The 26,604-nt window shown below is 49.7% G+C and overlaps 13 protein-coding genes across 13 annotated transcripts; 7 read left to right on the top strand and 6 right to left on the bottom strand.

Annotated features, from left to right (window-relative positions):
- Positions 1 to 1,770: 1,770 nt before the first annotated feature.
- On the bottom strand, positions 1,771 to 3,559 carry F5J12DRAFT_933421 (peroxisomal 3-ketoacyl-CoA-thiolase; the record flags this gene model as incomplete). Its single annotated transcript, XM_051749569.1, has 7 exons — positions 3,205 to 3,559; positions 3,021 to 3,149; positions 2,781 to 2,971; positions 2,270 to 2,724; positions 2,020 to 2,212; positions 1,857 to 1,968; positions 1,771 to 1,809 (listed from the first exon to the last, which is right to left on the bottom strand). Exons 1-7 carry the CDS (start codon positions 3,277 to 3,279, stop codon positions 1,771 to 1,773), a joined length of 1,194 nt encoding a protein of 397 aa, XP_051605749.1. The 5' UTR covers positions 3,280 to 3,559.
- Positions 3,422 to 4,272, bottom strand: F5J12DRAFT_792508 (uncharacterized protein). Its single transcript, XM_051743937.1, is given in 4 exon segments — positions 3,422 to 3,579; positions 3,599 to 3,807; positions 3,861 to 4,095; positions 4,148 to 4,272. 4 exon segments carry the CDS (start codon positions 4,256 to 4,258, stop codon positions 3,508 to 3,510), a joined length of 627 nt encoding a protein of 208 aa, XP_051605748.1. The 5' UTR covers positions 4,259 to 4,272; the 3' UTR covers positions 3,422 to 3,507.
- On the top strand, positions 4,273 to 5,483 carry F5J12DRAFT_792506 (ribosomal protein S3Ae). The gene is made up of 5 exons (XM_051743936.1): positions 4,273 to 4,418; positions 4,478 to 4,544; positions 4,595 to 4,675; positions 4,734 to 5,281; positions 5,339 to 5,483. Exons 1-5 carry the CDS (start codon positions 4,404 to 4,406, stop codon positions 5,396 to 5,398), a joined length of 771 nt encoding a protein of 256 aa, XP_051605747.1. The 5' UTR covers positions 4,273 to 4,403; the 3' UTR covers positions 5,399 to 5,483.
- Positions 5,484 to 5,837: 354 nt separating this feature from the next.
- F5J12DRAFT_760189 (adenine phosphoribosyltransferase) lies at positions 5,838 to 6,591 on the top strand (the record flags this gene model as incomplete). The annotated part of the gene is made up of 4 exons (XM_051742115.1): positions 5,838 to 5,936; positions 5,998 to 6,267; positions 6,321 to 6,396; positions 6,449 to 6,591. The coding sequence occupies exons 1-4, from the start codon at positions 5,877 to 5,879 to the stop codon at positions 6,589 to 6,591; spliced, it is 549 nt and encodes a 182-aa protein (XP_051605746.1). The 5' UTR covers positions 5,838 to 5,876.
- Positions 6,592 to 6,761: 170 nt separating this feature from the next.
- On the bottom strand, positions 6,762 to 10,027 carry F5J12DRAFT_902130 (glycoside hydrolase family 47 protein; the record flags this gene model as incomplete). The annotated part of the gene is made up of 14 exons (XM_051748252.1): positions 6,762 to 7,453; positions 7,504 to 7,672; positions 7,729 to 8,070; positions 8,117 to 8,275; positions 8,324 to 8,448; positions 8,499 to 8,625; positions 8,675 to 8,754; positions 8,806 to 8,890; positions 8,939 to 9,099; positions 9,151 to 9,196; positions 9,250 to 9,586; positions 9,636 to 9,648; positions 9,796 to 9,848; positions 9,894 to 10,027. 14 exons carry the CDS (start codon positions 10,025 to 10,027, stop codon positions 6,762 to 6,764), a joined length of 2,523 nt encoding a protein of 840 aa, XP_051605745.1.
- A 150-nt stretch (positions 10,028 to 10,177) lies between these two features.
- Positions 10,178 to 11,723, top strand: F5J12DRAFT_924181 (uncharacterized protein). Its single transcript, XM_051749344.1, has 7 exons — positions 10,178 to 10,288; positions 10,344 to 10,461; positions 10,519 to 10,817; positions 10,869 to 11,030; positions 11,083 to 11,124; positions 11,172 to 11,222; positions 11,272 to 11,723. Exons 1-7 carry the CDS (start codon positions 10,241 to 10,243, stop codon positions 11,494 to 11,496), a joined length of 945 nt encoding a protein of 314 aa, XP_051605744.1. The 5' UTR covers positions 10,178 to 10,240; the 3' UTR covers positions 11,497 to 11,723.
- F5J12DRAFT_792486 (uncharacterized protein) lies at positions 11,724 to 13,817 on the top strand. Its single transcript, XM_051743935.1, has 8 exons — positions 11,724 to 11,924; positions 12,041 to 12,304; positions 12,325 to 12,421; positions 12,500 to 12,558; positions 12,607 to 12,746; positions 12,793 to 12,885; positions 12,926 to 13,640; positions 13,714 to 13,817. The coding sequence occupies exons 1-7, from the start codon at positions 11,808 to 11,810 to the stop codon at positions 13,452 to 13,454; spliced, it is 1,299 nt and encodes a 432-aa protein (XP_051605743.1). The 5' UTR covers positions 11,724 to 11,807; the 3' UTR covers positions 13,455 to 13,640; positions 13,714 to 13,817.
- Positions 13,755 to 14,871, bottom strand: F5J12DRAFT_902151 (uncharacterized protein; the record flags this gene model as incomplete). Its single annotated transcript, XM_051748259.1, has 5 exons — positions 13,755 to 13,946; positions 14,014 to 14,275; positions 14,329 to 14,405; positions 14,463 to 14,559; positions 14,861 to 14,871. 5 exons carry the CDS (start codon positions 14,869 to 14,871, stop codon positions 13,755 to 13,757), a joined length of 639 nt encoding a protein of 212 aa, XP_051605742.1.
- Positions 14,872 to 15,000: 129 nt separating this feature from the next.
- Positions 15,001 to 15,806, top strand: F5J12DRAFT_710976 (uncharacterized protein; the record flags this gene model as incomplete). Its single annotated transcript, XM_051740675.1, has 5 exons — positions 15,001 to 15,248; positions 15,308 to 15,381; positions 15,433 to 15,456; positions 15,507 to 15,625; positions 15,684 to 15,806. The coding sequence occupies 5 exons, from the start codon at positions 15,001 to 15,003 to the stop codon at positions 15,804 to 15,806; spliced, it is 588 nt and encodes a 195-aa protein (XP_051605741.1).
- Positions 15,807 to 15,976: 170 nt separating this feature from the next.
- On the bottom strand, positions 15,977 to 17,712 carry F5J12DRAFT_20073 (uncharacterized protein). Its single transcript, XM_051738382.1, has 8 exons — positions 17,479 to 17,712; positions 17,205 to 17,431; positions 17,083 to 17,157; positions 16,859 to 17,030; positions 16,566 to 16,812; positions 16,431 to 16,512; positions 16,225 to 16,380; positions 15,977 to 16,174 (listed from the first exon to the last, which is right to left on the bottom strand). The coding sequence occupies exons 1-8, from the start codon at positions 17,603 to 17,605 to the stop codon at positions 16,124 to 16,126; spliced, it is 1,137 nt and encodes a 378-aa protein (XP_051605740.1). The 5' UTR covers positions 17,606 to 17,712; the 3' UTR covers positions 15,977 to 16,123.
- A 93-nt stretch (positions 17,713 to 17,805) lies between these two features.
- F5J12DRAFT_792443 (uncharacterized protein) lies at positions 17,806 to 23,249 on the top strand. The gene is made up of 19 exons (XM_051743934.1): positions 17,806 to 18,167; positions 18,221 to 18,247; positions 18,298 to 18,403; positions 18,450 to 18,588; positions 18,640 to 19,297; positions 19,350 to 19,471; positions 19,522 to 19,619; positions 19,669 to 20,410; positions 20,464 to 20,868; positions 20,928 to 21,102; positions 21,152 to 21,194; positions 21,257 to 21,435; positions 21,488 to 21,870; positions 21,923 to 22,171; positions 22,223 to 22,301; positions 22,354 to 22,418; positions 22,470 to 22,676; positions 22,722 to 22,965; positions 23,022 to 23,249. The coding sequence occupies exons 1-19, from the start codon at positions 17,825 to 17,827 to the stop codon at positions 23,234 to 23,236; spliced, it is 4,479 nt and encodes a 1,492-aa protein (XP_051605739.1). The 5' UTR covers positions 17,806 to 17,824; the 3' UTR covers positions 23,237 to 23,249.
- On the bottom strand, positions 23,250 to 23,839 carry F5J12DRAFT_792440 (uncharacterized protein). Its single transcript, XM_051743933.1, has 3 exons — positions 23,659 to 23,839; positions 23,429 to 23,538; positions 23,250 to 23,380 (listed from the first exon to the last, which is right to left on the bottom strand). The coding sequence occupies exons 1-3, from the start codon at positions 23,692 to 23,694 to the stop codon at positions 23,359 to 23,361; spliced, it is 168 nt and encodes a 55-aa protein (XP_051605738.1). The 5' UTR covers positions 23,695 to 23,839; the 3' UTR covers positions 23,250 to 23,358.
- Positions 23,840 to 26,577, top strand: F5J12DRAFT_792433 (Aldehyde/histidinol dehydrogenase). The gene is given in 15 exon segments (XM_051743932.1): positions 23,840 to 24,106; positions 24,126 to 24,180; positions 24,233 to 24,279; positions 24,328 to 24,517; positions 24,566 to 24,638; positions 24,809 to 24,875; positions 24,906 to 25,005; positions 25,058 to 25,232; positions 25,292 to 25,519; positions 25,590 to 25,701; positions 25,752 to 25,783; positions 25,899 to 26,001; positions 26,061 to 26,110; positions 26,170 to 26,239; positions 26,288 to 26,577. The coding sequence occupies 15 exon segments, from the start codon at positions 24,064 to 24,066 to the stop codon at positions 26,377 to 26,379; spliced, it is 1,437 nt and encodes a 478-aa protein (XP_051605737.1). The 5' UTR covers positions 23,840 to 24,063; the 3' UTR covers positions 26,380 to 26,577.
- Positions 26,578 to 26,604: the final 27 nt, after the last annotated feature.

Here is a 26,604-nt window from a genome sequence, read left to right as displayed (position 1 = left end):
TGACTTTGCAGGTGGAGACGCATGGGTTTTCCATTGCTTTACCATGTTACCGTTTGATATCGTTGTCTTATGTAGCGTAATCCTAGCTGCATAACGCTTATCAGAAGTGTATCGCTCACAATAAGGATGTGTAAACGTAGACCGGGTCTCTAAATAGTGCGGAGCAGACTGTCAACATCCCATTGCCCACTTAGTACAGAGCGAGCCATTCACTCGTGCCGTTCTTGTTCTCATCGAACACCTTTGTTCGTCCACTCGTGGTGCTCCTTCTCTGCAGCCAGTTTGTCCCGGCGCTGGTTGTTCAGGCAGATGGTGGTCTTGCTGGCAGTGTATGCAGGAGCGTCCTTCGGTTGAAAAATATCGGTCCCGATTATTTTCCGAGACTGAAAGTTGCCATAGTCATCGCATCGATAGTAGCCTGTCGTTTCGTCAGAAATCAACGGTGTACCCAGTCCCGCTGCCTCCTACAGTTAGTATCTCTGTGTGCCTACTAGCTTAGCGTTGCTAGCATTGTAGGCGTAAATCGTTGACAAAGGGCTACCGAACGAACCAATCAGGTACGTGGCTGTCAAGCATTCTTGTCACAGAGGCATTGGAAAGGCAAAGCTGATCAACCGTACCGAAAAGAAGGCCTTCCTTGTATCGAACTCCACTGAGTCCCATCGTAACAGCCAGAAAGAGCATTAGACCGCGTTATGGGACATGTGAAGACCACGGTTTTCACCTGCACCGATAATCGCAGGTGCCAAAGCAAACACCACTGGGATGACTAGTGTAGTGTGAGATTACACACAGAAACGAGGCTGACCACGCACATGACTAACAAATGGTTTCATAAGCCGGTTTTCGCAGCGAGTATTCGGCAGAATACTCGTTACATTAATGAGGGGTGAATGCAGTTGTTGTCGAAAGAGGGGAGGGTTCCCAGCTTACTTAGAACTGTCGACAAGGCGATGAGCCACCTCAGAATGTCGAGTGAAGCTTCATTGACTTGTTCCTTCTTGAACATCTTGTTATGTCCCGCCCTGGTCATTGAGGACAGGCTCCAATACTTACAGCGCTACGTTCTTCCTTTGAGCATTCGAGCGCGAACGAGGGAATCAGAGACCAAATTAAAACGACAGTCCCCACAGCGATCGCAAGCTGCCCAGTAAGAGATAAACTATCCTGTAGGGGGTGATTGCATGCCATTTACGATGCGAGATTCCCTAGGGCAGTAGTGTCGTTCACAAGGGGTCCAGTCAGAAGTTTTCTGTTATACCCTCTTTGCCCGAGTCCCCACTGGCTGCAAGGCTTTATCACCGTCTGCCGTGTCAATAGGAACCAAGAGGTCGCCGAAATGCTGCTTGGGTCCCAAGTACTTTTCAACGCCGTTGAAGTTCCTCACTATACCAGAGCCAGCTAACGTCCAATGGATGGGACCATAATTATGTCCCACAACCGTGCACAGGGACACTACACCCGTAGTGACAGGCGAACGTCGTGTTCCTGAAGATAAGATATAAACCGTAGTCGTCCCGTGTGTTCTAGTATGAAAAGATAAGCCCCACTGAAGATACGGTGCCTATGCAGAGATTAGCGGCGTGAGTGATTGTCGTAGGCATGAGAGACAGTGACTGTTTCGATTAATCCCTTGCAGTGGGTTCGGTAACTGCTTCTCATGCATTTCTCCGCACAGAAAGTAAGACCCCAAATGTTCTATCGATAGCAGACCCAAGTGCGATTGACAAATGATCCTCATACACATTGTACACGACGTCCTCGAGCTCATTACAATTTCTGAATGACAAGAGCTGACGCGGCACCACCCTATATTGACATGAGCAACTGAGTACCAACAATAAGATGAACCTTACGCCATTACAAATCCCAGCAGCACCATATTCCCCGGATTTAAGGGCATGAACCAAAGACACTACTATGCGGGAGCCAGAGTTGCCAATTGCGTGACCCAGCGCAACAGCACCACTGAGAACGGATGAGCATCAGAAGGGGGGAACATCGGATCTGTAGGCTTACCCATCCACATTGACCTTGGCAGGATCAATCTGAAGCAATTTCTCAGCGATGCGAACAACGACTGAGAACGCTTCGTTAATCTCAAATCGGGCAATGTCATCGATGGTAAGGTTGGCCTTTTCGAGTGCTTTGGGCAACGCAACCGCAGGGGCCATGGGGAAATCAATCGGCTCTACACCGGCATCGGAGTATGCTGTTGTGGGAGTAAGCAAGAAACAGGACACAAATCACGGGGAATCTTTCGACATACAAACAATTCTGGCCAGGGGCTTGATGCCAAGCTCCTTGGCTTTCTCTGCGGACATCACAATCAACGCGGACGCGCCATCGTTAAGATTGGAGGAATTGGCAGGTGTGATCGAACCGCCAGGTTTGAAGGCCGACTTAAGGGTGGGTATTTTTTCGAAGATAACCTTCTTGTATTCTTCGTCTTCCTTAACAATCGTGTCACCTTTCCTACCCTTGATGACCACAGGGGCGATCTCATTATTGAAAATGCCTTCTTTCCAGGCTCTTTCCGCACGCTTGTAAGATTCGATGGCATGAGAGTCCATGGATTCTCGGCTGATGCCATACTTTTCGGCGGTAGCCTCGGCACAATTGCCCATTGCAAAGTTGTTGTAGACGTCCCACAGACCATCGCACTCCACGGAATCCTTTGTTTCAAACTTGCCAAACAATGGGTTGGTGCGTGGCAAGAGGAAACTGGTAGATTCAATATCAGAACGAAGATCGGCATGAACCAAAAGAGTAAGACGTACGGTGCATTGCTCATGCTCTCCATACCTCCAGCAACGATGACACTCTTATAGCCCGATTCAATGGACTGAGCTGCGAGCATGATGGTCTTCAAGCCACTCGCACAAACTTTATTGATGGTAGTGGCATCGGACGACGTGTTCATGCCGGCGGCCAGAGCAACTTGACGCGCTGGGGACTGACCCACGCCTGCCTGAACGACATTTCCAAAGTATATTTCTTCGACTGCAGCAGGAATCAACCTTTGATTGTTCAAAGGCGTGTTTGAGGGCAATGGCGCCCAGCTGAGGCGCAGTCAGGGTTTTGAGCGAGCCGTACAGTGACCCTACTGGTGTCCTGGACGCGGCAACGATGACAGCTTCATGGATGGCCTGCGACAATGAAATGGATCAGCCGATCAGTTAGATCGAGCAGTAACAGATATACCATTGTGCGAGAAGTGGACGAGAAAAAGGAACGAAAGGAGGAACGGGAAACGGACACGAGCCGAGTTACGAGCATCGCATGTGGTCCCTTTATCAGTCCTTGATCTCGGGTCAAGCCGACTTACGGGTGATCGTACGATTAAAGAGAGAGCGTGGATAAAATCTGGGCACTAGTTAACGGAACGTAGTCGGTCGGTCGCACCATAGGTTTAAATACTAGGGACCTCAACTTAGATCCGGGACGCGGCTACGGCAATGTGTCATGTGAATCTCTCTCTAAGGGCACTTTGTAAGGTGTCCGTAGTTATCCGCGCAAGTCTAGCAGCGAACTAAGCAATGTAAACCACGCCTCTAACCACCCCAAGTGACAGCTGTTCTTCGTCTGCATCGGCTACATCTAGGATTTCTTCCACGGCAGCGCTGGTCCCACAAGGGTGCAAGTACCAGCAGTGCACATTGAGGGCGGGGTGGTCGCCAAAGGAAAGTAAGGGAAAACTCGCACTCGACTGTTGGACAGAGAAAGTTGTCACTTGCGCCCCTTCGAACGCGTCTCTACGAAACAGGGGTAGCTGCAGCACCTCTGTCAAAGTGAGTGGTGCACCGCCTAGCCATCATATTTTGCATCAGGGCGACCAAAACGACACCTCGAGAACTTACTGAAGTCATGCACAGAAAAGTAGAATGTAGGTACTTTGAATGTCGGTGACAACACAACGTATTGGTGGCAAAGGACTTCACCAGTCAATGTCGTGGCAGCAGCGCTAGCATTGTCAACGGATTCCAACGAACTTTCTTCCATATTGTCCGGAACCATTCCAACGTCAATTCCAGTCGCATTTCGGTGCCTGCGGAGGGATGTGACACGTTCCATGTACCCGAATCCTGGCATATACTATCTAAGGGTGGGAAGACGGTCTTTAAGTAAAACAGGCTGAGATGCGCACAGCGTGTTCTCTCCATGACCAGCCAAGCTTCCCTTTGTCCAGCGTATGGTGGCCACGGTTTTGTATGAATTTCTTGCAAACCTCATCGAACTCTGAGCGTGTAAAAGTCATGATGAAGGTGGCGTGGGAATGGGATATAACAGTAGCACAGTTTAAGGTTTCAGCCACAACTCCTACCAAGACTCAAGAAATCCCAAGCACTAGCCCACCTCAAGCTGCGGTCGCCTCGACACCGTTATCCTACCCTCAACTCACCATGGCCGTAGGAAAAGTAAGTATCTCCCCCAATCCTCGGACGGCTATTCGTCTGACCTGCATGAACTCGTGCAGAACAAACGCCTATCCAAGGGTAAGAAGGGAATCAAGAAGAAGGTCGTAGACCCCTTCTCGCGTAAAGGTATGGAGAGTATGTCCTTTCAGACGTCGTCTGCTCACCGTTTTCCTTAGAATGGTACGACATTAAGGCACCTTCCATCTTCGAAGTAAGAAATGTCGGAAAGACATTGGTCAACCGATCACAGGGTCTCAGTAAGCATCATCCCCACACATGCGATATTAGTCCCTTCAATAATGCGTTTCCATCCAGAGAACGCCAATGATTCACTCAAAGGCCGTATAATCGAGGTTTCCCTCGCTGATTTGCAGAAGGACGAGGAGCAGTCGTTCCGCAAAATTAAGCTACGGGTTGACGAGGTTCAAGGAAAGAACTGCCTCACCAACTTCCATGGAATGGACTTCACGTCCGACAAACTTCGTTCGCTGGTCCGCAAATGGCAGACCCTCATCGAGGCTCGCGTCGACGTCAAGACGACTGATGGTTACCTCCTCCGTCTCTTCGCTATTGCTTTCACGAAGCGTCGGCCAAACCAAGTTCGCAAAACCACTTACGCTCAAACCAGTCAAATTCGGGAAATCCGGAAGAAGATGTTTGAGATCATGACCCGCGAAGCATCCAGCTGTGATTTGAAGGAGTTGGTTCAGAAGTTTGTGCCAGAAGCCATTGGGCGGGAGATTGAGAAGCACGCGCGTAACATCTTCCCCCTACAAAACGTCTACGTGCGGAAGGCAAAAATTTTGAAGGCACCGAAGTTCGATGTCTCAAAACTGCTCGAGCTCCACGGTGAAACAACTGATGTACGTAACACGCTTGTTCATGTGATTTCGTGCCAGTTTGACTGATCGGTCTTTTAGGAGACGGGCACTCGGGTAGTGAAGGACTTCAAGGAACCTGAGATTCTTGAGTCTGTATAAAACCCTTTGTTATCTACTACTGCATTCCCTATGATTTCCGTTTACATGTCACACGGGTACTACCAATATGAGCACCATGGCCCAAAATGTCTGAATCAGTTCGCACAGAGAAGCGAATTCGGAGTCGGAGGCGAGCTGATCGCGGGTTTTTTTAGATACGCGCGGGATCATTCCGTGTCACCGTGACCATGTAAGAAACATACACAGTTGATAGTAACTGTGTATCAGCCGGAACATATCCTGCGTTCAATATCATCAAGTACCTGTCTTTTTTTGTTATCTTTTTTAGTTGTGGCGGGCTGTGGGCGCACCCACCATCATCGTAGGCAGCACCATGCACCCGATTTTTTTTTGATGGTCGTTGAGATGCGTGCATGGCGACAAGGCGCCTACGTATTATGTACTTCAGCAGAAATGATGATGGATTCCTTGTTGAAGATCCATCAGCATCCTTTTGACCTCCCTCCTCGACTCAACGATGTCTGACGTCGAATACCTGCGAAGCCTACTCACAGAATACATGGACTTCCCAAAGCCAGTATGTCTTCGTGTCCAATGCTCGACAAAATCACCCGAACAACTGAACAACTGCCACGTAGGGCATCAGCTTCGTAGATATTTTCCCCATTCTGCGCAACCCCTTGGCCTTCGAGACCCTCATCACGCACTTCGTGCATCATATCCTGTCTCAAACGATACCGAAGTCCTTGCTGAAGAAGGTGGACGTCGTCGTTGCTCTGGACGCCAGAGGTTTTCTACTGGGACCAACCATCGCCTTGCGGTTAGGCGCGGCTTTTGTCCCAGTTAGGAAGAAGGGTAAACTTCCGGGACCTTGCGTTTCGGTTTCGTACGAGAAGGAATACGGCGTTGTGAGTTCCATTGCTCCAAAGTCGTCAGCGCCGCAAACTAAGCTTCGTGATAGGATGTATTTGAAATGCAAACGGGTGTTATTCAGCGCGGTCAGAACATCATCGTCGTCGATGACCTCATTGCAACCGGTAAATCATTCTTTCCCTAACACCCTCCGACCCTATAACTGTGTGGCGTCAGGTGGATCAGCCAAAGCTGCCGGTCAACTGGTCGAAATGCAAGGCGGTACAGTTCTGGAGTACTTGTTCATTGTCGAAATAGTGATGGCTCGTGACTGGCAGTACGACAAAGCACCAATTTATTCCATCGTTCAGTGCAGCTAATTCATCTACTTGAATACCTTATGTTTATTGTTATGGGCTTGTTCAGAGTTGTAGTGCGAATCTAGGTTTATCGATTGAACGTGGGGGCGCGCAGAAGCAATGGAATTGGTGCTTGAAGTTTTGCGACTTGGCTAGTAATGATCGTCCACGGCCCACGTACTATTATATCGTTACACCAGTAATCGGGTGTTAAGGACTGGGTGACCGTTGACATACAAAACGTGCATATTCTCGACATCCCCGTCTCTCCGTGTCGCAGGCGGCACTCCTTCGAAATCGACGGAGAATAACACGTTACCATAACCCAGGACACCAGCTCCTTCTACCATTGCGGCAAGCCCCTTGCCGGGAGTAAGGGGCAACAGTACGAGTGCCACGTCATCTAAATCTCCCGCGGCTGCAATTTCCTCCGCCGTAGCGGACGGATTGACTGCCTCGTCATCGTCACTGATCACGATAACTCCCGATGCGTCGGCCTTCTGAGCCTGGACTAGTTTCTCTAGGAAGGTACATTCGCCTCTCCACACCAGGACCGCATCGCCGCCAAATTTTTGATCGTACTCCCGGCAGCCGAGGGGGTTAGACTCGTCTCTCCGAACCCGGACACCGCCTTCATGGCCAAATGTCATGGCCTTTCTTGTTGGGTCTGCGCCGAATTGTGCGGTTTGGACAGTAATGTAAATATTTGCGTCCATCTCCACTGTTCCCACCTGGGTAACGAGCAGAGGATCCATGGTGTCAAGAAAAATACGCAAGCGGACAGTGGGTCGGCGTTGCAACCTGGCAAGACTTTCGGAAGAAGACCGTAGCTCAGTGTCGTTGACATAAACCACTTGCCCCGAGCGGACAGCATGAGGTCCAACTAGAATGGGAATTACTTGAGTAAACTCCACATCAAGGTAACATACTCACGTCGAGTAATGTCGTACCCCCTTCCATCCAGGCGACTAACTATGTGGGCCCGTATACCAGTAACGTTCTGAATGACGAAACCATCCCCAACAGCCCGTAGTTTATCAATAGCAGGATTAAAATCTTCTGCGACTTCATAACCATTCGTAGACATGACGAAGTTGTAAGACTAGCAAAAAAATGTCAACGACAAAACACCACGAGACCCCTGATAAGGTGCCTTACATATAAATCGGTGTAAGGTACTGCACACCATCCGTCAGGGGACCAGTAGTGTTCATCGGAGGATTGGGGGATCAAGCCAATTAGGTGCCTCGCATACTCAACGTCATGTCGCGAGCCCACTCCACTGATCAGGCCGTTTGCTTTCTGAGACGGCTGGGATATCTGGAACGGTTCGTATGCTGGGCATTGATGACTTTCTTCACGACGCATCCGCCGACGCGCAGATGACATAGGTCTGAGTGCATGTTTTGGTAACGTGAGTATGTGCCCCTCCGTAGTGAACACGTAATGTGAATCATCACTGTGAAGTCGGTTGTTTTCGTCAAAAAGCAAAAAAAGGTACTGAATGCTTGTAAGGCTGGTGTTTCCCCACTGACATAAGTCTTACCTTCAGAGTCTCGGACAGTGCAAATGACTCCATCCTGTCATCTCGTGCATTATTCCGTAAGTCCCGAATACCGGAGAGCCCACACTCCACCTTCGATCTGGCAGTGATGTCTCTCAAGATACGTTCCCCGACATCGAGGTAAAAAGGATCTTTAGTAGCCTAGATCATTCATCAGCTAATAGGTACTGGAGATTTGCAACAACTCACTCGATACAAATACCACGTTGACTCAACAAACTCTGGTCGAAGAGGATATTGGAAAGAGGTGGCTTGCATGAAATGGACATCCCAAACTTCAGGCATACCGGAATGGCGCCTCCAAATATTCCAGTCTAGTGTAATCTTCAAGGACGATCTGTCACCGACTAATTTTCACACTTACACGTTAGGTGGGACTTTATGGCATTTTGCACGTCCCCAGCAAGTACTTGCAAACCGGGCCAAAATGCGGATAGTGAATCAATTGTGCTGTATGCCTGGTTACCAGTGTGTATGTTAACATGACGGAACTGAAGTCGAGTCAGCTGAAGTATAAAAGCTCTGAAAGCAAGTATTGACCCAATAACCATCCGGAGACCGAGTGTAACGCATGACAGTTGCATAAACTTCGTTCCATACGTCTAGGAACTCGACCTCACCTAATGCGAAACTTTGAGCGCGTTCGATATGCCACGAGACATCTCACCTACCGCTCAGAATATACCACTTCAATGCATATTCGTAGAACGAGTCTATACCAGCCCCAACACTGGTCACTTCAGGATGTGTCCAAGCCTACCAAATTTTAAATCTGCTGCACAGTTGGGCAAAGAGGAGACCTACGCCTGTCCATATATTGATTGTGTTCCCCACTAGCCCAATCTCGGACTTACGATTCCACAACGCGAAGTAAGCTTTATAAGCGGCTTTCTCAAAGCGTTCGTCACCAGTAAGACGACTCAGAGTAGCGAACTCCAGGATCAGGGAACCCGCCCCAGCAGTGCCTGTAAAATAGTATGAATAGGAAGAACAGATACACGCCGGAAGCAACAGACAGGTGCTCAACGATTCCCCATTGTCGACACCATAGCGCAAATTAAGCTGAACCAAACCCTCTATTAGCTGCTCCGACCACTTGCAAAGAAACTCCTCACCCTCGCGTACGGAAGGCCGGTTGGCGTCGCGAATGCGGGCAAGAGCCGCGTGCCAAGATCATATGCCAGATCAAGTAACTGACCGCGATACCAAGATAGATAAAAAGGTTGTCCTGGTGTGCTAGCAAACAGATGTCCAGACAACAATCCACCCATTACGCGTATTGTGGTTTCGAAAACTTGCGGTTTCGTATCGACGTCAAATGAGACTTGGTCAATCACATCTTGAACAGCACGCTGGAAACCTGGTGGGTCATCAAGTACAACCAACGTGTCCAGCACATCTATCAGGGTAAGTGAGAAATTTCCGGTGACATCGTTAAACGCTATATTGGCCCTATTAAGTGGACATTAGCTCAGCCGTGAAGCGCGTGGGACGACCCTACGGATTCTCCCAATCTGGGCCCCTCCCCTTGCAGGACAGAGGAGAGAGCTAACCTTGTTCAGCCGCCACGCTGCAAGCAGGAGACAGGGCGCATACCTCGTCAAAGGGAAAAGCTGAAAGAACCGGTAAGGCCAGGTAACACAAGAATGATCCAGACGAACCTCTTGACATGTAATTATCAAAGCCATGGTACCAAAGCTCTCGAGTGGCATCTCTGAAATAGTCAAAATACGCATCTTTAAAATGGAAAATATCATACCGAAGAGAATGCTTCCGCTCCGTTGTCCAAACATATCTACTAGCAGTCACGGCGGTGGGTCGGTCTCCGGGGGTATAGAGGACCAATAGAACGTAAGTTAGCAGAGAACACGGCCATAGCTTGCGCCATCTCATTGCACGAGAAATGGCCTTCACACTTCACTATTAAAATGGCCAACCTAGTTCTTCGGGGGCAGTGTGGCCATCACAAGAAACAACTTGTCGGCATCTAAGCATTTTCTATCACGTGACTCGCTGTGGTTGTGCATAGCATAGCAGTACGAGGCAGTACTGCAGGACAGTGTAACTAATACGAGTTCTTTTCAACGCTCGTAGGCAACAGCCAGAATGACGGACGTCCCCAGCAAGCTCGGAGAATTGATGCTTCAAGGATGGGTGAGGGCCTTTGCATGCGTGGAACAATATTGACTTCAACCATTCGGATATTAAGGTCCTGACTGATAATCCTTGCCCTGCATCCGGCTGCAGGGGAGTACCACTGCTGAGATCCCCTAAGGGGCAAGAGCCCATGGTTCAGCACTGTGTTAGTTGCGATAGGTCTCCTACTGGTGAGTTCTCTCATGAGCTTCATTACATGTCCGCAGCAACAACTTCGTCGACGGTAGATGTCAGTCAGACACAATCGCAGGCTTCATCTATTGTCTCGTCAGAATCGTATGCCTCACGCCCGTCGACTCCACCCACAGAGATATTCAGCAATTTGAGTTCCCCCACATTTGCCCCTCCCGCTGTAACGGAAGAGACCAGACGTCGCCGTCAGCAGTCGGACAATGCGTCCACGGAAATTGGCAAACGGCTGTTGAAAGGATGGACTATGCTAGGTGAGGAGTGCCCAAACTCCAGATGTTACGGCATCCCTCTCGTTAGGCCCCCAACAAAAAATGGAGTTAAAGACACTCGCAAGGTATACTTGTTTTTGTTATCATCTATTGGATACTGTACCGATGACTTTCAGGAATGCGTGGCGTGTGGAACCGTGTACATGAATGAAAGCGATGCTGAGGCATTGCAGCGTCTTACTCCCATATCTTCGTCTGCCGAACACGCCTCTGCTCATTTGACGGGCGGTCCCGGGCTGTCGATCATTGCTTCAACTGTCGCACCCATCAGTCCGGAGGTTTGTGTATTTGCGGACTGCTTTTCGCCCATGGTTCTGAACATGCCTTCAGCCTTTACAACTTCCTACGCTCGATCCCGCCCCACAAATACAGGTACACGACGTGCTTCGTATTGAAGCAGAATTACTCATTATTAGAAGTTAGCCATAGGAAACCCTAATCGACTTCCTGACGCACGAAACAGTCGTTTGGTACGACTACACTTCGTTCATGCCTCTCGCGCTCACATAACTTTCCAAGGTTCCGAGGCATGGTGTTGCCACACCTGATACAGCGGCTCAAGCTCTGCAGCTTGCTCTTGGAGTACTCTCAGAAAAGCTTACCCTGGCATGTACAGCCCCTAGCCTAGTGGATCTTTCATCTGTTGCTGCAACTTCCGACGCGATCAACAAAGTTGCTCAAGCATTGGGACAAGTGAATCGCCTCCGACAGCAGGATTACGGTCGGAGCAGCTCATTATCGTAGTGTCACAGTGGGCAAACAAGGCGTAATTAATGATGACTGACAACATCTGTAGCGATGCGAAAAATGATGTATGATAGGTGGGGATGGATTATTTCCGAGTCCTGTGATGCGTCTGTAGGACCGACCCATGGCCTGACTTGCTACAGCGAGTAGCATGAAGTAAGTTTGGATTTGGGGCCTTGAATTTAATGAGATGTGGTGGTGTGGTCAAACCCTAATCGTAGTTGGTGCATGGTTGCCTCGTGTTCTCCTGCCATCATACATATATTCTGAAGTCAGCTGGTAGCCAACATCCATCGTCATCGCCTGCGATGCCTTTCGATATGTTTAAGCTGTTTCGAAACCGGAGTCACCGCGGGGAAGTCCTAGCGTTGGAAGATAATGATGGTGAACGAGGTCGACGATACCTTTTGAAAAGGTCCAGCAAGGTCAGTGTACTGATTGCGCATTGGAGCTTCTCCCTGATCTCATTTTCTCAGAGGAAGGAACCTGTGAGGGATTATCGAGTGTGGACTCCGCGTGTTATATAACGCCTGCTTTGCAGATTTTTACCCCATTGCCATCTCGTGCCCCGACGGACCCGGAGGAGGAGTATCGAGATGGGTATGTACAAGTTCATAGCCCATCCACGGTAATGGGCGGAACCCTCAATGCTCGACCAACAACACTAGAAGACCCCCCCATGTTGCCTTCACCACGCGACCTCTCCCATAGGTTGGAATACCCAAGGCTGCCTCATGACGACATTCCGTATGCAGAGACATATCACGAGGGGATCACTCAACGAGGGAATCCCGACGATCCTATCGTTATCAATCACTCAGTCAGAGGAGTATGTCCACGACGTCAAGCGACCGTACTCTCGGATACCACCGACCGAGAGCCTCGGAATACCCAGGGACAAGGATTGTAAGCAAATGGCATCGTCGTCACCGGAGTGGAGTCTGAGGAATTTCATCATAGATCCCTCCACCTCCACGTCACCGCCCAAGAGATTATGTAGTGCAAGAAGTTGCCCCAGCCAATATCTACGGTAGTCGTCACTATGATGCTCACCCCGAGGTATAGTGATGTAGTTTTGGCAATGGATCTCTCCTTACCCTACTCAAGGCTCGTGGTATCCATCTCGCGGAGAGTTACCAGCGCGGGCATGCTCGGAATCATCCTAAAGGACGTCCTCCGATTTGCTACATTGTTCCTGGTGGAATGAATGTCGTATTTCAAGATGAGCGAGGACGTGAACTAACTAGGTGGGTCTGTGCGTGGTAACGCGGCGCGATATTGACCCCCATGAAGAGTTGGGGATTCCAGTGGGCGGCGAAGGCCTGCGCCTCCCGCGCCATTCATCGTGCAAGACCCGAAGTGGGCGAGAATTATACAGGTAAAGGAGTGCTGCAATGCCTTTGAGCGTGTGTTCACTTCGCCGCAGGTACGATGGCAGTCCAAATCGAGATCCTAAAGTATTACAAATTCACATGGGCCCCACTCGGTATCCTTTTATTCTTTCCTCAGTTCCTTCGTCTCGTTCTCACATATCCGATATCAACAGCCGCGGGAGAAGCTATTCTTCTCCGACGTATCACTTGGAGTCGTACAAAGGGTATAATGACCCTCGGTATGACCCTCGGCATAGCGCAGATCGCAGAGGCTATGGAAGATACGAGGGTTACGAGAACCACAGGAATCACCTCAGCCGCAGAGCTCACAGGGACCCAAGGGAATACGATGATCATAGAGATCGTGGAGACTACAGAAGGCATGGTGACTACAGTAGGCACGTGGTCCACGAAATACCCCGTAACCACGGAGAGCATGAGGACCATCGGGACTATGAAGCCTATAGTAGTCATGACCGGCCCGAGCTTGACTCTCCTGTAGCACCGCAGGGGTTTCATAGAACACACAGCCATTCTAGCCATCGGCCTTTTGGGGGGGGGCACGAAGATTTAATGGAGTAAGTGGCCCTTTTAGACGTCAACTTGTGCGCTTATTTCTTTAGGCCCCCTATCGACGACAGGAGGTCTGTAGCGACCAGAGTCCACGAGGGATCGGTTCACGGTAGTACGCATCCGGAACCGTTCGACGAAGAGATCACCGATAGGCTGGATTCTCTCCATATGACTTGATGTTACGATGCTATCCTTCTAAGAAATTTTTAGGTACCGCCACCTGATGTTCCCAAGTCATACGTGGCACGACCTTTGCGAGGTGACATACCCTGGTTGAACCTAGGGTTACATATGTTGAAGTTTCCTGATTCAACCACGTTTCCGCTTTTTATCCGGTCCAGTTACAGTGCTGATTTCCTCTCTGCTGAGCTTCAATACTCCGTCCTTGAACCGTCCAACACCCATCCGTAGACCCCTTTCGTGTTTCCGCTTTGAGGACTTGACTGAGTGCGGTCCATACGTTTTCTTTAGGATAGGGTGATAATTCCCCAGATTTTTAGCCTGAATGAAGGTTGTGTGTAGGTTGAGTATGCTCTAGGAGTACACAATGAACGGAAAACGATCTTACCTCCTCCAACTGCTTCCGCGAACGGTCCTCTCTTTTTCGCAGAAGTCCATCTCGCACGCGTTTCGATGCCTTATTGTGTTCCTCCCCACGAACCAAACTTTCTCCGTTCCCCAGTTTACATTGGCCTGAGAGCTCCAAAACCCTCCCTGATAATGCCTTCTCCTTCTGCGCATGAGAAAGGCCCAATTCGTCCCTGAGCGACCCAGACAATAACTTTGTGTGTAGTAGACGGTATAGTAGGGCGTCGTTTTGTGCATTTGTCCTAGGTGTACGATGGGCACGCTTTCCACGGCGATTGTAATGCAGACAACAAACCGTTCATCCTCTGAGTGCTCTCCAGACGCCTCTTCTGGGGGTGAGACATCTCGCTTCATATCAACAACCTTAGATGACTTCACAGAGCCGGTGATGGAAGTGAGTTACGTGCTAAGAAATATGTCCAGACCAACCATAAATGATTTTCGTGACGCTTTGTGGGTGTGTTTGTCCTTCACATGCTTGATAGCAGAATCCGTAAATACTGTCACATCTGGGGTGTGGGGCGAGCTGGCAGCGGGTCCGCCGTCATGTTCGAAGCCTGAATGATCAATGAGATGGAGATGCACGTGTGTAGCCTACGAACCTTCTTCCGGACCGCTGTGAAGGAACGAGCCTCCACGACTTTCTGACCCGTAAGAGGCATTCTGCTCTCCTGAGCGGACAGCAGGGTTTATGGTCTGGCAGCGTTCGCTATTCTTCTTCCGTTTCTTGAGCTGAGGCTTAGGGAAGTTCAAACGAATTCATGAATTCTTGGCCATGAGCTTCTAACAAGCGCAAGAGCCTGCTCCTGTCGTCGTCTGAGGCCTGCGGCTTGGACATCTTGTTCGCTGCCAACTGTCTATACCAGCAACACGGCACAGCCTTCGACTGCAGACCAACTGCAGACCCGTGATTACATCATCACCCAAGACGGAGGCGTCCCGCTTCCAAGTTCACTGGACACAACTAATGGCAAACCGCAGGAACGCAGTTAAAGCCTCTCCAGCATCCTCTTCAAACATCGTCATTACTGAGGAAGAACAGTGGCGTCTAGTTCGCGAAAGTGGTGTGCTGAGCAAGGTCAAGAAAGACCAAGACTCGGAAAGGTCAGCGACGGAGAAGCCTGATGATGACGGACCAAGTGCACTGGTTGAAGAAATCTTTGATGCATCAGTTTTCATAATGCCCATGACGTTCTTTCTTGTCATGATGGAGATGTACGTCTGTCAACCGCCCTCTCCTTATCTACTCTAGAGCTCATGATGATGCTACGAAGCCTGATTCATCGTCAGTATGGGAAACAACCGAGCTTCGGTGACGTTGCGCAGAAGTTATTGAGTACCCTCCCAAGTCCGTGTTGTTCACAATATGTTGTAGCCTCTATTTGACTTGAAGTCATAGTCATGTCTATTTTCATGTTTTACAGTAAGTCGAGTGCCCCTACTGAATGAGGGAATCTTTGACCACTCGACCAGCTATTCGCCATAAGAACTCGGTTCGTACACAGGCTGCCTTATTCATGTTGTCCCTTGGTGTTGGACCAAGGATGATCTGGCTCGTCAACCGAGGTTCCTGGCTAACCAACATTGCTCAGGTTTGTGGGGAGCATTCGACGTTGCCGCAGATCGTTTCGCTTACCCTTTGGCACCCAGTGTCCGCAATTTGCAACCATTTGGCTTTACACCGTCCTTCAATTGAATCTGCCCCTTGCAGTTCTCAGCCTCACATTGATAGGGGTATGGACATGGTGGATGGGCTTAAAATTACTGCTATGAACTCTATTTTTCAATCATCATAATTTTTTAATTTTCCTGGCTGAACATCTGCATCGTTAAATGTCCTGCAACTTCACTACATATGTATCCCGAAATGCTCATGTCACCGGAACGGGCAGACCATGCCTGTCCTCGAATAATCTGCCCAATCCAAATTCATGGGAATGGTGTTACTTTTTGCTCGATAATACGCCCCATTTCGGATGTGATTTTGAATCCGCAGGGCACCTTCTACGAGCAAGCGGACACAGGTGGTCCCACCCTGAGTGCGTGAAAAGAAAAGCTGCCTTCATTATAGGTACAGGGAAACATACACATCAGATGCCATCACCCTCATCCAACTCATGCATCAATATTTCAACCTTGGCCTAGACGGTAATGAGTTCTCGGTTGTTCTCAGGGGAGGCGGTGCACGCACCCGATACGTTATGTTACGATCTTCAAGTACTTGCCTGAGCAGTCGCAGCTGCCACTTCAACCTGCGACTAATATTACGATGTAGCGCACTCTGATGTAACTCCAGTCGATCTGTGAATGCCTTGAAAACCCTGTCATCCCGCGCAAAATAATAAAGCTATCGGCTATCAGGTGAAGGTCATTGTAGTGGTCATGTCAGTTACCGACCGGTATCGGTTCGCCGCCAATGGACTCTAATGCCATCGACCAAGCACTTATTAGCAAGAGATCGACGGTCGCGTTCGCTACGCTAGAAACAGAGGTTTTCCTGGGTCAACAAAACGAGTAAATAAATGGACTCACTAATCTTCAAGCGCCGCGATTGCATCAGCCTTACTAAGTTCTTTCGTAGCAAACTTGCGTACTGCTGCTTGTGCGGTACTCACGGGCTTACCGGCATTTCCTGTTCGAAGTGCGATTGAAACGGTGTGGACCTGGGCCCTAACCCATTTATCGCCTTCGCTCATCACAAGAGTCTGAAGGAACGAGGCAATGAGATCGCTCTGGGACTTGTGTAGTCCGTAGTCGATTGCAAGCTTCAAGTTGATTCCTAAACGTGCATGAGTTTCCGGCGGCTGAGATCAAGAACAACATACGTAGAGCTTTGAGAATAACTCTGGTCTTAGGCAATTGCATTTCACTATCCTCCAAGTGATTGATCCACCTTGAAAATGCACCTAAGAGAAGAATGGCAACATCCCGATGTGACTGGCCGATCCGCATTGCGTGAAGAAGGGGTGTGGCGTCACCAGTTTTGTGCAGCAGGAGCTGCCGTTACGTCAGCTTAACGTTTGGCCCGCTTGCCAAGGTCTGCACTCACTTGGAATGCACGATCGCGGACTTCCATAAGGAACATGATGTCTTTGCGTTCGACGGCCCGAAAGATCTCGAATGGCTAGGGAGTAATTAGTAGTTGCCATGCAAATATATGGGAAAGAATACCTGAGGGTCTTTCCAAGTTTTCGAGGGTGTGACAAACTTTGCGAAGGAACTTGAAGGCGAAGAAGGTGATGCCAATGAAGAAATGCTTGTTCTCCGAGTGTGGCCACCTTGTTCTTCGGATTCTGACTGAAAGGCGGACGTGGGACTGGAGGTTGGTGTTCGATTATCACGAAGCTGACGCGAGAAGGCTTTGGGAGCAGCGTGCTCAGCTTCACGCTGTAAGAAAGCTTGAGAAAAATCGGATACAGTACACTTGGATTGAAAAACAGCGGACCTGTAGACGGCAGACGAGCAGGCAAGCATGGTTCGAGACTTGGTCGAGATCTCGGTGTAGGCTTTGCTACGGAGGAGCCAAGGTCGCGCTCCATGATGAATTGAATCATTGGTGCATTGTTCACCATGTCAGTTGACCTCTGAGTCCTGTGAATAATAGCCCGACAACAGGCCGCACAGCAAGCTGAACCCCTCAGCGGGACAGCGCGTCAGTCATGATTAGGAAGGAACCCAGGACTACCTGCTGTGGCCAGCACTGCCACTGCTCTGTGTATTATGTAATAACCCCTTTGCTAGCGAAAAACCATGCAAATTGTTAACTAACAGACCACTCGATCTTGCACTCGATGCTCAGAGCTTGGAAAGACGCGTCACAGGGGCAACCCCAGCAGCCCCGTGTGAAAGAGCAGGCCAGCTATCAGGATACCCAGTTGCGAAGAACCTGCAGTGGCGAGCCATCTTTGGTCACCGCCGATGTAGCTTCCTCTAATAGTGGTGCCGTCCTGGATAGCGTGCATGCTCTCGCCTCGGGTGTAACCAAACGCGCGAGGGATAGTGAAGATGGTGTCGAGAACGCAAAAAAGAGGAAATGCATCTCCGAAGAGTCGATGCACCCTGGCTCATCCCCCTCACTAGTACCCCTCACGCCAGGCAAGAAGGACACACATGAACAAACCCAGACACGAAACTGTAAGTTTTAGTCCACTGGAAAGGCTCACTTTAACCGACGAGTCCCACACCAGCGATTGTTATACTGGATTCCTTCGATGGTATGCCGGAACCTCACTTGCTCCATTCTACTCACAGCTTGATCTCGTAGACGCTATTGCGTATGCTTCTCGCTTCCTTGAATCGGCTATCGTCCGGGCTACGGTATCTCCCAAGGTCATTTCCTCTGCTGGGAGAGTTTCTTTGTTCATAGTCGAGTATGTTGCAGTCGAATTCATTCGGAGTCCACTAACCACACGAAAGTGAGAGCGTCTCACCCGAGAGTATCACGCGAAGATTAGCAAGCGAAACACGTCTCAAGGTGACTTGCTGCACACCGTCAATAAGTCCCGCCAGGTGGTCGACGTTGATGGAATATCAGGTTGCGGTGTCTTCGATTAAAGTTGGCGGTATCGTAGTAGCTCTTTGGCATGCACTGACAACAACAACTTAGGCATTATCGGAGCTCCTCACGAAGGGCATTATAAAAATGTCGCAATTGCGTGCTCTCGTGGTATTCGATATGACAACGTCGATTTGCACAAGCTCGACATTGATGAAAGTAATGGAAACTTTCTACCGGCCTGAGAACGCAGATGCACGACCGATCCTTCTGGTATTATGTTCTTCTGCACGAACCGCCGATATCAGCCAACTCGAGAAATCACTCGAAGCCAAAGTTGCATCCAAGTCGGCCATGTCAAGCCTCAATAGGCTTCGACCCGTCGAAGTTGTCGTCCAATATGAGCCCCCTTCGGCTTTGCGGGATACCTGGCTCACAGAACGGATTCGTGCCATTCAATTCTGTGAACCATTACTCTCCAGGGCATTCTCAGCGGCACGCTGTGTCATGAAAGAACTTGGACCTTGCGCTAGCGACTTCATGTGGCGTCGAGGCATAAAAGTGGATGCACTGGTTGTCGGGGACGGTGGCGGCGAGATGGCCAAGGTCACGTCTGAACTGCACAATTTAGTCAAGGGCTGGGCCTTTTCCACGCCAAACATTGACCCATCCTCCGGAGGTTTTAACGTATCTCCGAAGTTTGCACGACTGGTTCAAATTTTAAAGGCGTGCGAGCTTTACGGCAACAAATTCCGTGGTATTATATTCGGTGGGGCTCTCTTCCTTCCATTCTTTTGCAACTGACGACGAGGTGATTGCAGTCCAAGAACGAGAGGTAGCAGCTGTTATGGTTGATATGCTGTGTATGGCCGTGCACGATTTGGGATTCTTGAGCCCTCTCGCCCTAACAGAGGAATTCCCACTAGATAACCATCATGTTGAGGTATGTCTCCTGACACTCGTAATGGGGACGCGGTGGTAACTCTCCAACAGGATGTGTGTCACAGTTTTACTGCTGGGAAGAACAACTTGCTTGTTATTCCGAAATCTCTCGAGGACTTGGACATCCCACCCGCCTTGGTTGTGGTAAGGTGCGTTGTATACATGACTGTCAGTTTGCAACTACTAACCATGAAAAAGATATGAAGTGCACGAGAGCCAGCTCTCCTATGCCTACTCATGTGCACGTACGGCCAGAGCTTTCGGTTCTCTGGTGCACATGGTGGAACGCGACAATGATGTCGAGCGCCGCGTGTTGTCACACTACCAACATGAGACATTCAATGAGCAGTGGATCGAGGTGGTCACGACTGGAGGCAGTTCTTTAATTCCGCCACAATCTTTGATAGAGAATTGTAAGCTGCCTGATGGACCGGACGAGAGCGTGGGTCCTTGCATTGAAGACCCCACAACCTCTGGTCGGTTATACGAACGGGACGCTGTCTGTGCTCTCTATCGACTTGTGTCGAGCATGCCCCACCTGTCGAAGGCCTCCCCCCAGCCCCTCTTCGTTGTTAGGGGGAGTACTTGTGACGGGCATTCCGACGAGTGGATATGTGATGTCCGATTGCCTTCGGAATTGCTCGCGGAACAAATATCCGGGCCACCTCGTCCCACCCCAGCTCATGCTCGCCGTGCCGCTGCCTTCATCACTTGTGTGCGGTTGTATGAGCATGGTACATTCGATCACCGTCTCTTTCTTTATCCACGGTTACCCAGGAAGACACAGGAACTCGCAGAGATGGAAAAAATTTCCGGGAATCGTTTCTACCCTCGCAAACGAACACGATTCTGGTCGAATTCGCTTCGCCTTTTCCCTCACATATGGTTTCCTGTGATTTTTCATGTTCTGGGCCATGAAAAAGCACGCTCCGATGTTGTTGTTGACGCGGCAACCTCTCCCGCGCATGCCTTCTTGCCGTCTTTTCATTGAAGGGGTGCCCACCGTGGTCCAAAACTGCCCGGGCCGCACCTGTTGAAATCAGTGCTAATCATCTTCACGCACTTCATTTGTTTACCGTTCGTATCTGTCGTGCGATCTTAAACAAGCCGTTTGCATGTTCCGCCGATGATATGGCATACCTGTTTGCACCTCTCCGTTCGTGTGTGACAGAAAACCTCGAGTCGGCGGAATTCCGGCGGATCTTGGATTATGTGCCGTGGGACGTTGTGTTTCTGGCCGGCAAGGAGTGGGCTGTGAGGCTTGATCCAGATTTCGGCTCGTTGCAGGGTGTAGAAGACATGGTCGTACAGGATCGGATGGTGGAATTTACACGGCGATATTACGCGTCGTGTCTGCGGCGAGATCTGACACCACTAAGCAAACCTGAGGATAGTCCGGTGCGTAAAGATGTGTTAACGTTGCCGTTCATTGACTGAAAGGCGTATTTGTATCCAAGCGCGAAGCCGGTTACAGTAACTTTGTAGACTACTGCAAGGCGCGGCGAAAGGGATTTAAAGGCCTGCAGGATTACCAACAACCCATGATCGAAGTCACCAAAATCACTGGTGTTTCAAATCATTTGAACCCGGTTTTCAAACCCTTGGCAGAACCTGCGAGGGCTGTGCCAAAATGTAGGTCAGTTGGAGCACATCAACCTACCGGAATGCTGACATTCCGCAGATCTGATCCCGGAGTTGAGCGCGAAATTTACTATTCCAGCCAGGTGATACATTGAGTTTTGTCACCCATGGCCCGATGCAGGGTGGCTAACGTTATGGATTTCAGCACTTTTCGCACAGCTCTTTTGCTCCCATCTGTGATGAGAAGGATTGAAGACTTTCTCATCGTGCAAGAGCTTAATGCGGAATTTTTCAATCACTCCATCCACGAAGAGTACCTGTTTAGCGCTATATCCACCCCTTCGGCCGGGTATGAAGTGGATTATGAAAGATTGGAACTTTTTGGTTGGCAGTTTCGTTAATTTTTAGTCTTGCAAAGATGTTGACTGTTTCGGAGGTGACGCCTTCTTAAAATATCTTGCCTCGATTTATGTCTTCGTTATCAACCCTTCACAGCATGGAGTCTTGCACGCCACACGACAGCGTATTATCAGCAACAAAGTATTGATACAGAGCGCTGATCACAGTGGGTTGCCGCAGTACATCCGAGGGAAACCGTTCAGCTACAAGCTGTGGCATCCACCGAATTTCACAATAGACCCTTTGAACGTTGCAGAACGTGAAGTCGTCGGAGATGAAACCACCACTTCCGGGCGTGTGGACACAAATAACCCGGCTACTCGTACCGATGCGGAGGACCGAGCGGGTGTTTTCCCAAGTGTTCAGGAAAGAATGAAGAAATCCCATGACGAGAGTGTAACCCAGTGGTTGGGTAGCAAGGTATCGTTTGCCTTCAATTTCAGGAGTCACCCTAACCAATTCTTATGCGTAGACCATTGCTGATGTAGTGGAAGCCATTATTGGCGCGGCATATCTGTCCGGCGGGCAGGAGGCTGCTCTCCAAGCTGCAAAAGCAATGCAGGTTCCGATTCCCAGTATCGAGCAATGGGATGACTTCCGTAGGAAGGCATCTCTACCCCCTTCTAATCCAACTGCACTGCTGCGTGCGGGCTCGGTCGAAGCAGTCGAAGCGATCACTGGCCGAAAAATTTCCAACGTCCGCGTCTTGGGGTGGGCACTGGTGAGTCAACACTGAAGATCATCCTTGGACGACTCGCAGAGTGTGCTGCAGGTTCACCCTTCCATTGATGGTTGCGACACTGCATACCACGAACAACTGGAGTTCATTGGCGATGCCATTCTTGACTTCAGTGAATGAGATGTCTGTCAACGTAAAGTCGGGGACGCTAACTGTTGTTTCAGTGGTTGTTCGATATATCGTTGATCGTTACGGAAAATTGTCTCCTGGTGCAATGACAATGCTGAAGGTTGGTCCATCCCATTCGCTTCCATTAGTCTGCGTCAACTGGAGTTTCGAGGTGGCCATGGTTTCCAACTCTGCACTAGCTGCACTTTGCGTATCATCTGGATTGTACAAACACCTCCATCATGATTCATACTCCCTGGCATGCTCGTTCGAAGCATACGTAGAGAAGGTGGAAACCCGGCGAGTGCAAGAGACGGAACTAGCCACTCAGAACGGGAGGAGCCCTGGTCAATATTGGCTCGATACTGAATCGCCCAAGGTGCGATGTGCTTGGATAGTCACTGCATTAATTGACGTGTCACAGGCTCTATCAGACCTCGTGGAATCCATTATCGGAGCGTTGTTCATCCAAGATGGCTACCAGCCGGTGGGCGCAGAAGTTTTTTTCGACAGAGTGTTGAGGCCATTCTACGACCGACACGTCACACTCAAGACCCTCTCTCATCATCCCACCAAAATTTTGTCCGACCTGCTGCAAAAACACGGATGCCAGCACTTTGAATTAGTGAAGGAGACGTGCGATGCCAAACAAGAAACACGATGCGATGGTGAGCTACAGGCTCTCGTGTGCGTCACGTAAATGGACTTAAAATACGATTTGCAGTGGTTGTTCACGAAATCATTCTAGCAAGCGCTATAGCGTCTACAGTGCACGCTGCTGGCCGTGCAGCCTCACTGGCTGCTTTGGATGCGCTTGAAGGAGATACCAATTTCATGAGCGGAACATGCACTTGTAGATCCAGTTCGCGGGGAAAGGGGGCGCGCAAAATGCTCCTCGACGAGATGATGGTAGGGATAGACGTTGAAACAGTATCTTGATGTTCTCCTTACGATTAGAATATTCGCATTTATATTTTTTAGCTTGGAAGCTTTGACACAGTGTGGCAGAATATAAGTGAAATTTCCAGACGGCTACATAACCCAACTGTAACTTCAAGAGGTTAAGCAGCTCCAGCTTTCTTCCTGCAAAGTTTCAGTATGCGGACCGACCACATGTTTCAAAACTCTCACAATTGGAAAGCAGCAGCCAAGAACGGAATGCTGAAGCCGGATATGAGGAAAGCCGAAAGCTTGAACGCGAAAGCAGCGCGTTTGTTTCCCGGGAACTGGAAAGGGAGATGCTGTGGATTTGCAAACAATAGTGAGAAAGAAAGGAGAGCAGCAACAAGTAACATCATACGTGGTATTCACCGTGGCCATGAGCGTAACGAACGGGGGCGGTTGCACGTATGCGAAGCAACTTGCGAACGCAAATTTTGTGGTGAACGTGCAAGCATGGTCGGTGCGCTGATACAGTACGCTAGTGGAAGTGGCAAATGGGCTGAAGGAGAGTATCGGATTACCCCGTGGGAAGGATGTAGTGACACCACACCACGTGATCCCACTTCTGTCTCAAACTTGCTGCCAAGTTTTTGACATTGCACCAACATTGGGCAGTAGCATACCGTAGTGCTGAGAACGCAATATGGGTTCGATCCAGGAGGCGCACAGGCCCACAAGTGTTCTGTGCGCACGAGCGATGCATTGGTATCTTATCTAGGCGCTCAAGTCATAATAGAATTGGCTTCTCCCGCTGCTGCTCACGGTTAAGAAGGCGGGCAGCGATCCAAGTGTCCATCTTTCCACTCCCAATCCCTTCACAATCGATGGCTCAGACTGTACGCATCGAGATCCCCGCCACCTGGGCGGGTCGTCGAAATTCCAACAGGGCTTTTCATCAACAATGAGTTTGTGTCGTCTGTGGACTCGCAGGAGCGCATCGAGTTTGTACACTTCCAACTGATTCGTTCCCCCCCTATCTTATCTCCATGACAGAGTCATCAACCCAGCAACGGAAGAAACCATTTGTTCTGTCGTCGCCGGTGAGTGCAATCAGCAGCATCGTCGTCAAGCTCTGAGCAGTCCCCCAGGGTCCAAGGAGGATATTGATGTCGCCGTCGCCGCTGCGCGCGCCGCTTATTCCACCACCTGGGGCAAGAATGTTACGGGTTTTGAGAGATCTCGCCTGCTGAACAAGCTCGCCGATCTTATGGAGCGCGACATGCAAGTGCTTGCGGAAGTAGAAAGTCTCAACAACGGAAAGCCTGTTAAAATTGCAAGGTAAAGTACGGTCACATCACCAAAATCACTCTTTTGACGCCTCCTCAGAGACTTCGACATTGGTGACAGCATTCAGTGTCTACGGTACTATGCCGGGTGGGCAGACAAGATCGTGGGCCAAGTGAGTGTGTCTCATGAAGTTTTGTGGGAAGTTCACGCGCCACTGTTAGACTATCGAAGTGGACAATAGAACCAAGATGGCTTTCACAAGGCACGAGCCAATCGGCGTTTGCGGCCAGATGTGAGTGATTTTAGTTTTGCCGTTGTAGTTCGGCTCATCTTGTCGTACAGAATTCCTTGGAATTACCCCATCAACATGTGGTAAGGGCTTCTCGGTGCTTTCATTTAATAGCATTGCGTCACTAACGCGAGAATAGGGCGTGGAAAGTCGCTCCCGCCCTTGCATGCGGGTGTACCATTGTCATGAAACCTTCTGAATTAACCCCTCTGACGGCCCTCATGTTGTCCAAGCTGATCGCCGAAGCTGGGTGAAGCGCCTGGTCTCGTTTCTTTATTACGTAGCTCATACAGCATTATAAGGTTTCCCCCAGGTGTGGTGAATACCGTACCCTCGCTGGGACCTATCGGTGGCGCAGCCCTTTCACATCACATGGATGTTGACAAAGTGGCGTTCACCGGATCGACTCTAACGGGCCGTAAAATTATGGAGGCTGCAGCCAAAAGTAACTTGAAAAAGGCATGCCATATTCGCGAGGTGGCCAACGTTGAAGTGGTGTGTTAACACTTAGTTCCTTGCACAGGTATCACTGGAAGCTGGGTGGCAAATCTCCCCATATCATTTTTGAGTCGGCAAATCTTGACCAAGCGGCCAATTGGGCATGTCTTGGTATCCTATACAATACTGGCCAGGACTGCACAGCTGGTTCTAGGCTATACGTCCAAGACACCATATACGACAAATTCTTGGCCCTTTTGGTGGACAAGGCAAAGCAACTTGTGATTGGTGACGGTTTTGATGAAAAGAGCGGAGGTGGCCCCGTGGTGAGTTTATTAACAATAACACACGTATGCGACAGGTGATCATGCCCAACCTCACGTTAGGTATCCAAAGCGCAATATGACAAGATATGGAGCTACATCGAGAGTGGGAAGGTCACACGGGGCAAGACTGGTGCTTGGTGGCGAAAAACGCCATGGAAAAGGTTTCTTTGTGGATCCGACTAGTGAGTGTGTTCGATTTCCGTGCCTCCTGTGGATGCTCATTGGGATCCAGTTTTCACGGACGTGACGCCCGATATGAGGATAGTAAGGCCGTTTCACTCCTAGCCGATGATGTCCACGTTAATGGACTCACATAGGTTCGAGATGAGGTAAACCTTGAGGATTTGGCCCGCATTCTAGGTGACGCTCCGTTCCATAGATTTTTGGGCCCGTTTTGTCAGTCGGCCGATTCAAAACCGAAGAAGAAGCGATCTCCCTTGCGAACGATACAAGCTACGGTCTTGGCGCCGGTCTCCATTCAAGTATGTCAGCAGTAATGTCGTAGCGGCTTGCGCTCACCCGTGCAATGTTGGAACTCCAGCGGATGCTAGCCAATGCATGAGAGTTTCCTCCGCGTTGGAAGCGGGAACTGTAAGCAAGGATTCTGGGCACGCACTAACAGAATTAGTTTAACGACCCAACAACCCTAGGTTTGGGTCAATCAGTATAATATCCTGGGCAACAATGTCCCATTTGGCGGGAAAAAACAAAGTGGAATTGGTAAAACACTTCCGGTCTTTCCCGTTACATGCTGAATAATGAAAACAGGTCGCGAGCTCGGCAGCTATGCGCTCAAAGAGTATACGGAAGTTAAGGCCGTACACTGGAACTTTGGCGAGCAAGCAGACTGGCCGTTGTGATTCAGAAATCGTTTGGTTTTCTAGGACATGAACGGAAGCGTGTAGGTTGTCTTGTGTTCGACTGTGTAAACTAGTATGGTGTAAATCGACGAGTTACCAAACTGCGAACTTGTGGATCTCATCCCTCTAAATCGGGTGTTTTTCCGTCTTGGGAATGGTCGATCATGCCCAACACCTGTATTATATGCCCACCTCGAGGATTACTCCCGTTTACACAGGAATGTG

This window comes from Pisolithus orientalis (genome assembly GCF_024613125.1).
Source record: "Pisolithus orientalis strain OTSU chromosome Unknown F5J12scaffold_1, whole genome shotgun sequence".
NCBI classification, from domain to species: Eukaryota; Fungi; Basidiomycota; class Agaricomycetes; order Boletales; family Pisolithaceae; genus Pisolithus; species Pisolithus orientalis.
The sequence above is the reverse complement of the archived record's forward strand: the minus strand, read 5'-3'. Positions and strand labels throughout refer to the sequence as shown.

Coding starts and splice junctions, on each gene's coding strand:
- F5J12DRAFT_792508 (XM_051743937.1), bottom strand. CDS start 4,258: ATGACTTTTACACGCTCAGAGTTCGATGAGGTTTGCAAGAAATTCATA. Junction 4,096..4,147: donor GGTCATGGAGAGAACACGCT/GTGCGCATCTCA, acceptor ACCCTTAGATAG/TATATGCCAGGATTCGGGTA. Junction 3,808..3,860: donor CTTTTCTGTGCATGACTTCA/GTAAGTTCTCGA, acceptor TATGATGGCTAG/GCGGTGCACCACTCACTTTG.
- F5J12DRAFT_792506 (XM_051743936.1), top strand. Junction 4,676..4,733: donor CAACCGATCACAGGGTCTCA/GTAAGCATCATC, acceptor GTTTCCATCCAG/AGAACGCCAATGATTCACTC. Junction 5,282..5,338: donor TCCACGGTGAAACAACTGAT/GTACGTAACACG, acceptor TCGGTCTTTTAG/GAGACGGGCACTCGGGTAGT.
- F5J12DRAFT_924181 (XM_051749344.1), top strand. CDS start 10,241: ATGACGGACGTCCCCAGCAAGCTCGGAGAATTGATGCTTCAAGGATGG. Junction 10,289..10,343: donor AATTGATGCTTCAAGGATGG/GTGAGGGCCTTT, acceptor TCGGATATTAAG/GTCCTGACTGATAATCCTTG. Junction 10,462..10,518: donor TTGCGATAGGTCTCCTACTG/GTGAGTTCTCTC, acceptor CGTCGACGGTAG/ATGTCAGTCAGACACAATCG.
- F5J12DRAFT_792486 (XM_051743935.1), top strand. CDS start 11,808: ATGCCTTTCGATATGTTTAAGCTGTTTCGAAACCGGAGTCACCGCGGG. Junction 12,422..12,499: donor GATTGTAAGCAAATGGCATC/GTCGTCACCGGA, acceptor GAGATTATGTAG/TGCAAGAAGTTGCCCCAGCC. Junction 12,886..12,925: donor AGAATTATACAGGTAAAGGA/GTGCTGCAATGC, acceptor ACTTCGCCGCAG/GTACGATGGCAGTCCAAATC.
- F5J12DRAFT_20073 (XM_051738382.1), bottom strand. CDS start 17,605: ATGGTGAACAATGCACCAATGATTCAATTCATCATGGAGCGCGACCTT. Junction 17,031..17,082: donor TCCGCGATCGTGCATTCCAA/GTGAGTGCAGAC, acceptor ACGTAACGGCAG/CTCCTGCTGCACAAAACTGG. Junction 16,175..16,224: donor ATCGTAACATAACGTATCGG/GTGCGTGCACCG, acceptor ATTACCGTCTAG/GCCAAGGTTGAAATATTGAT.
- F5J12DRAFT_792443 (XM_051743934.1), top strand. CDS start 17,825: ATGCTCAGAGCTTGGAAAGACGCGTCACAGGGGCAACCCCAGCAGCCC. Junction 21,195..21,256: donor AAATTTACTATTCCAGCCAG/GTGATACATTGA, acceptor TATGGATTTCAG/CACTTTTCGCACAGCTCTTT. Junction 21,436..21,487: donor TGAAAGATTGGAACTTTTTG/GTTGGCAGTTTC, acceptor ACTGTTTCGGAG/GTGACGCCTTCTTAAAATAT.
- F5J12DRAFT_792440 (XM_051743933.1), bottom strand. CDS start 23,694: ATGCTTGCACGTTCACCACAAAATTTGCGTTCGCAA. Junction 23,539..23,658: donor CACAAAATTTGCGTTCGCAA/GTTGCTTCGCAT, acceptor GCAAATCCACAG/CATCTCCCTTTCCAGTTCCC. Junction 23,381..23,428: donor TTGGCTGCTGCTTTCCAATT/GTGAGAGTTTTG, acceptor GAAACTTTGCAG/GAAGAAAGCTGGAGCTGCTT.
- F5J12DRAFT_792433 (XM_051743932.1), top strand. CDS start 24,064: ATGGCTCAGACTGTACGCATCGAGATCCCCGCCACCTGGGCGG. Junction 24,639..24,808: donor CAGACAAGATCGTGGGCCAA/GTGAGTGTGTCT, acceptor CTTGTCGTACAG/AATTCCTTGGAATTACCCCA. Junction 25,520..25,589: donor AGAGCGGAGGTGGCCCCGTG/GTGAGTTTATTA, acceptor AGGTATCCAAAG/CGCAATATGACAAGATATGG.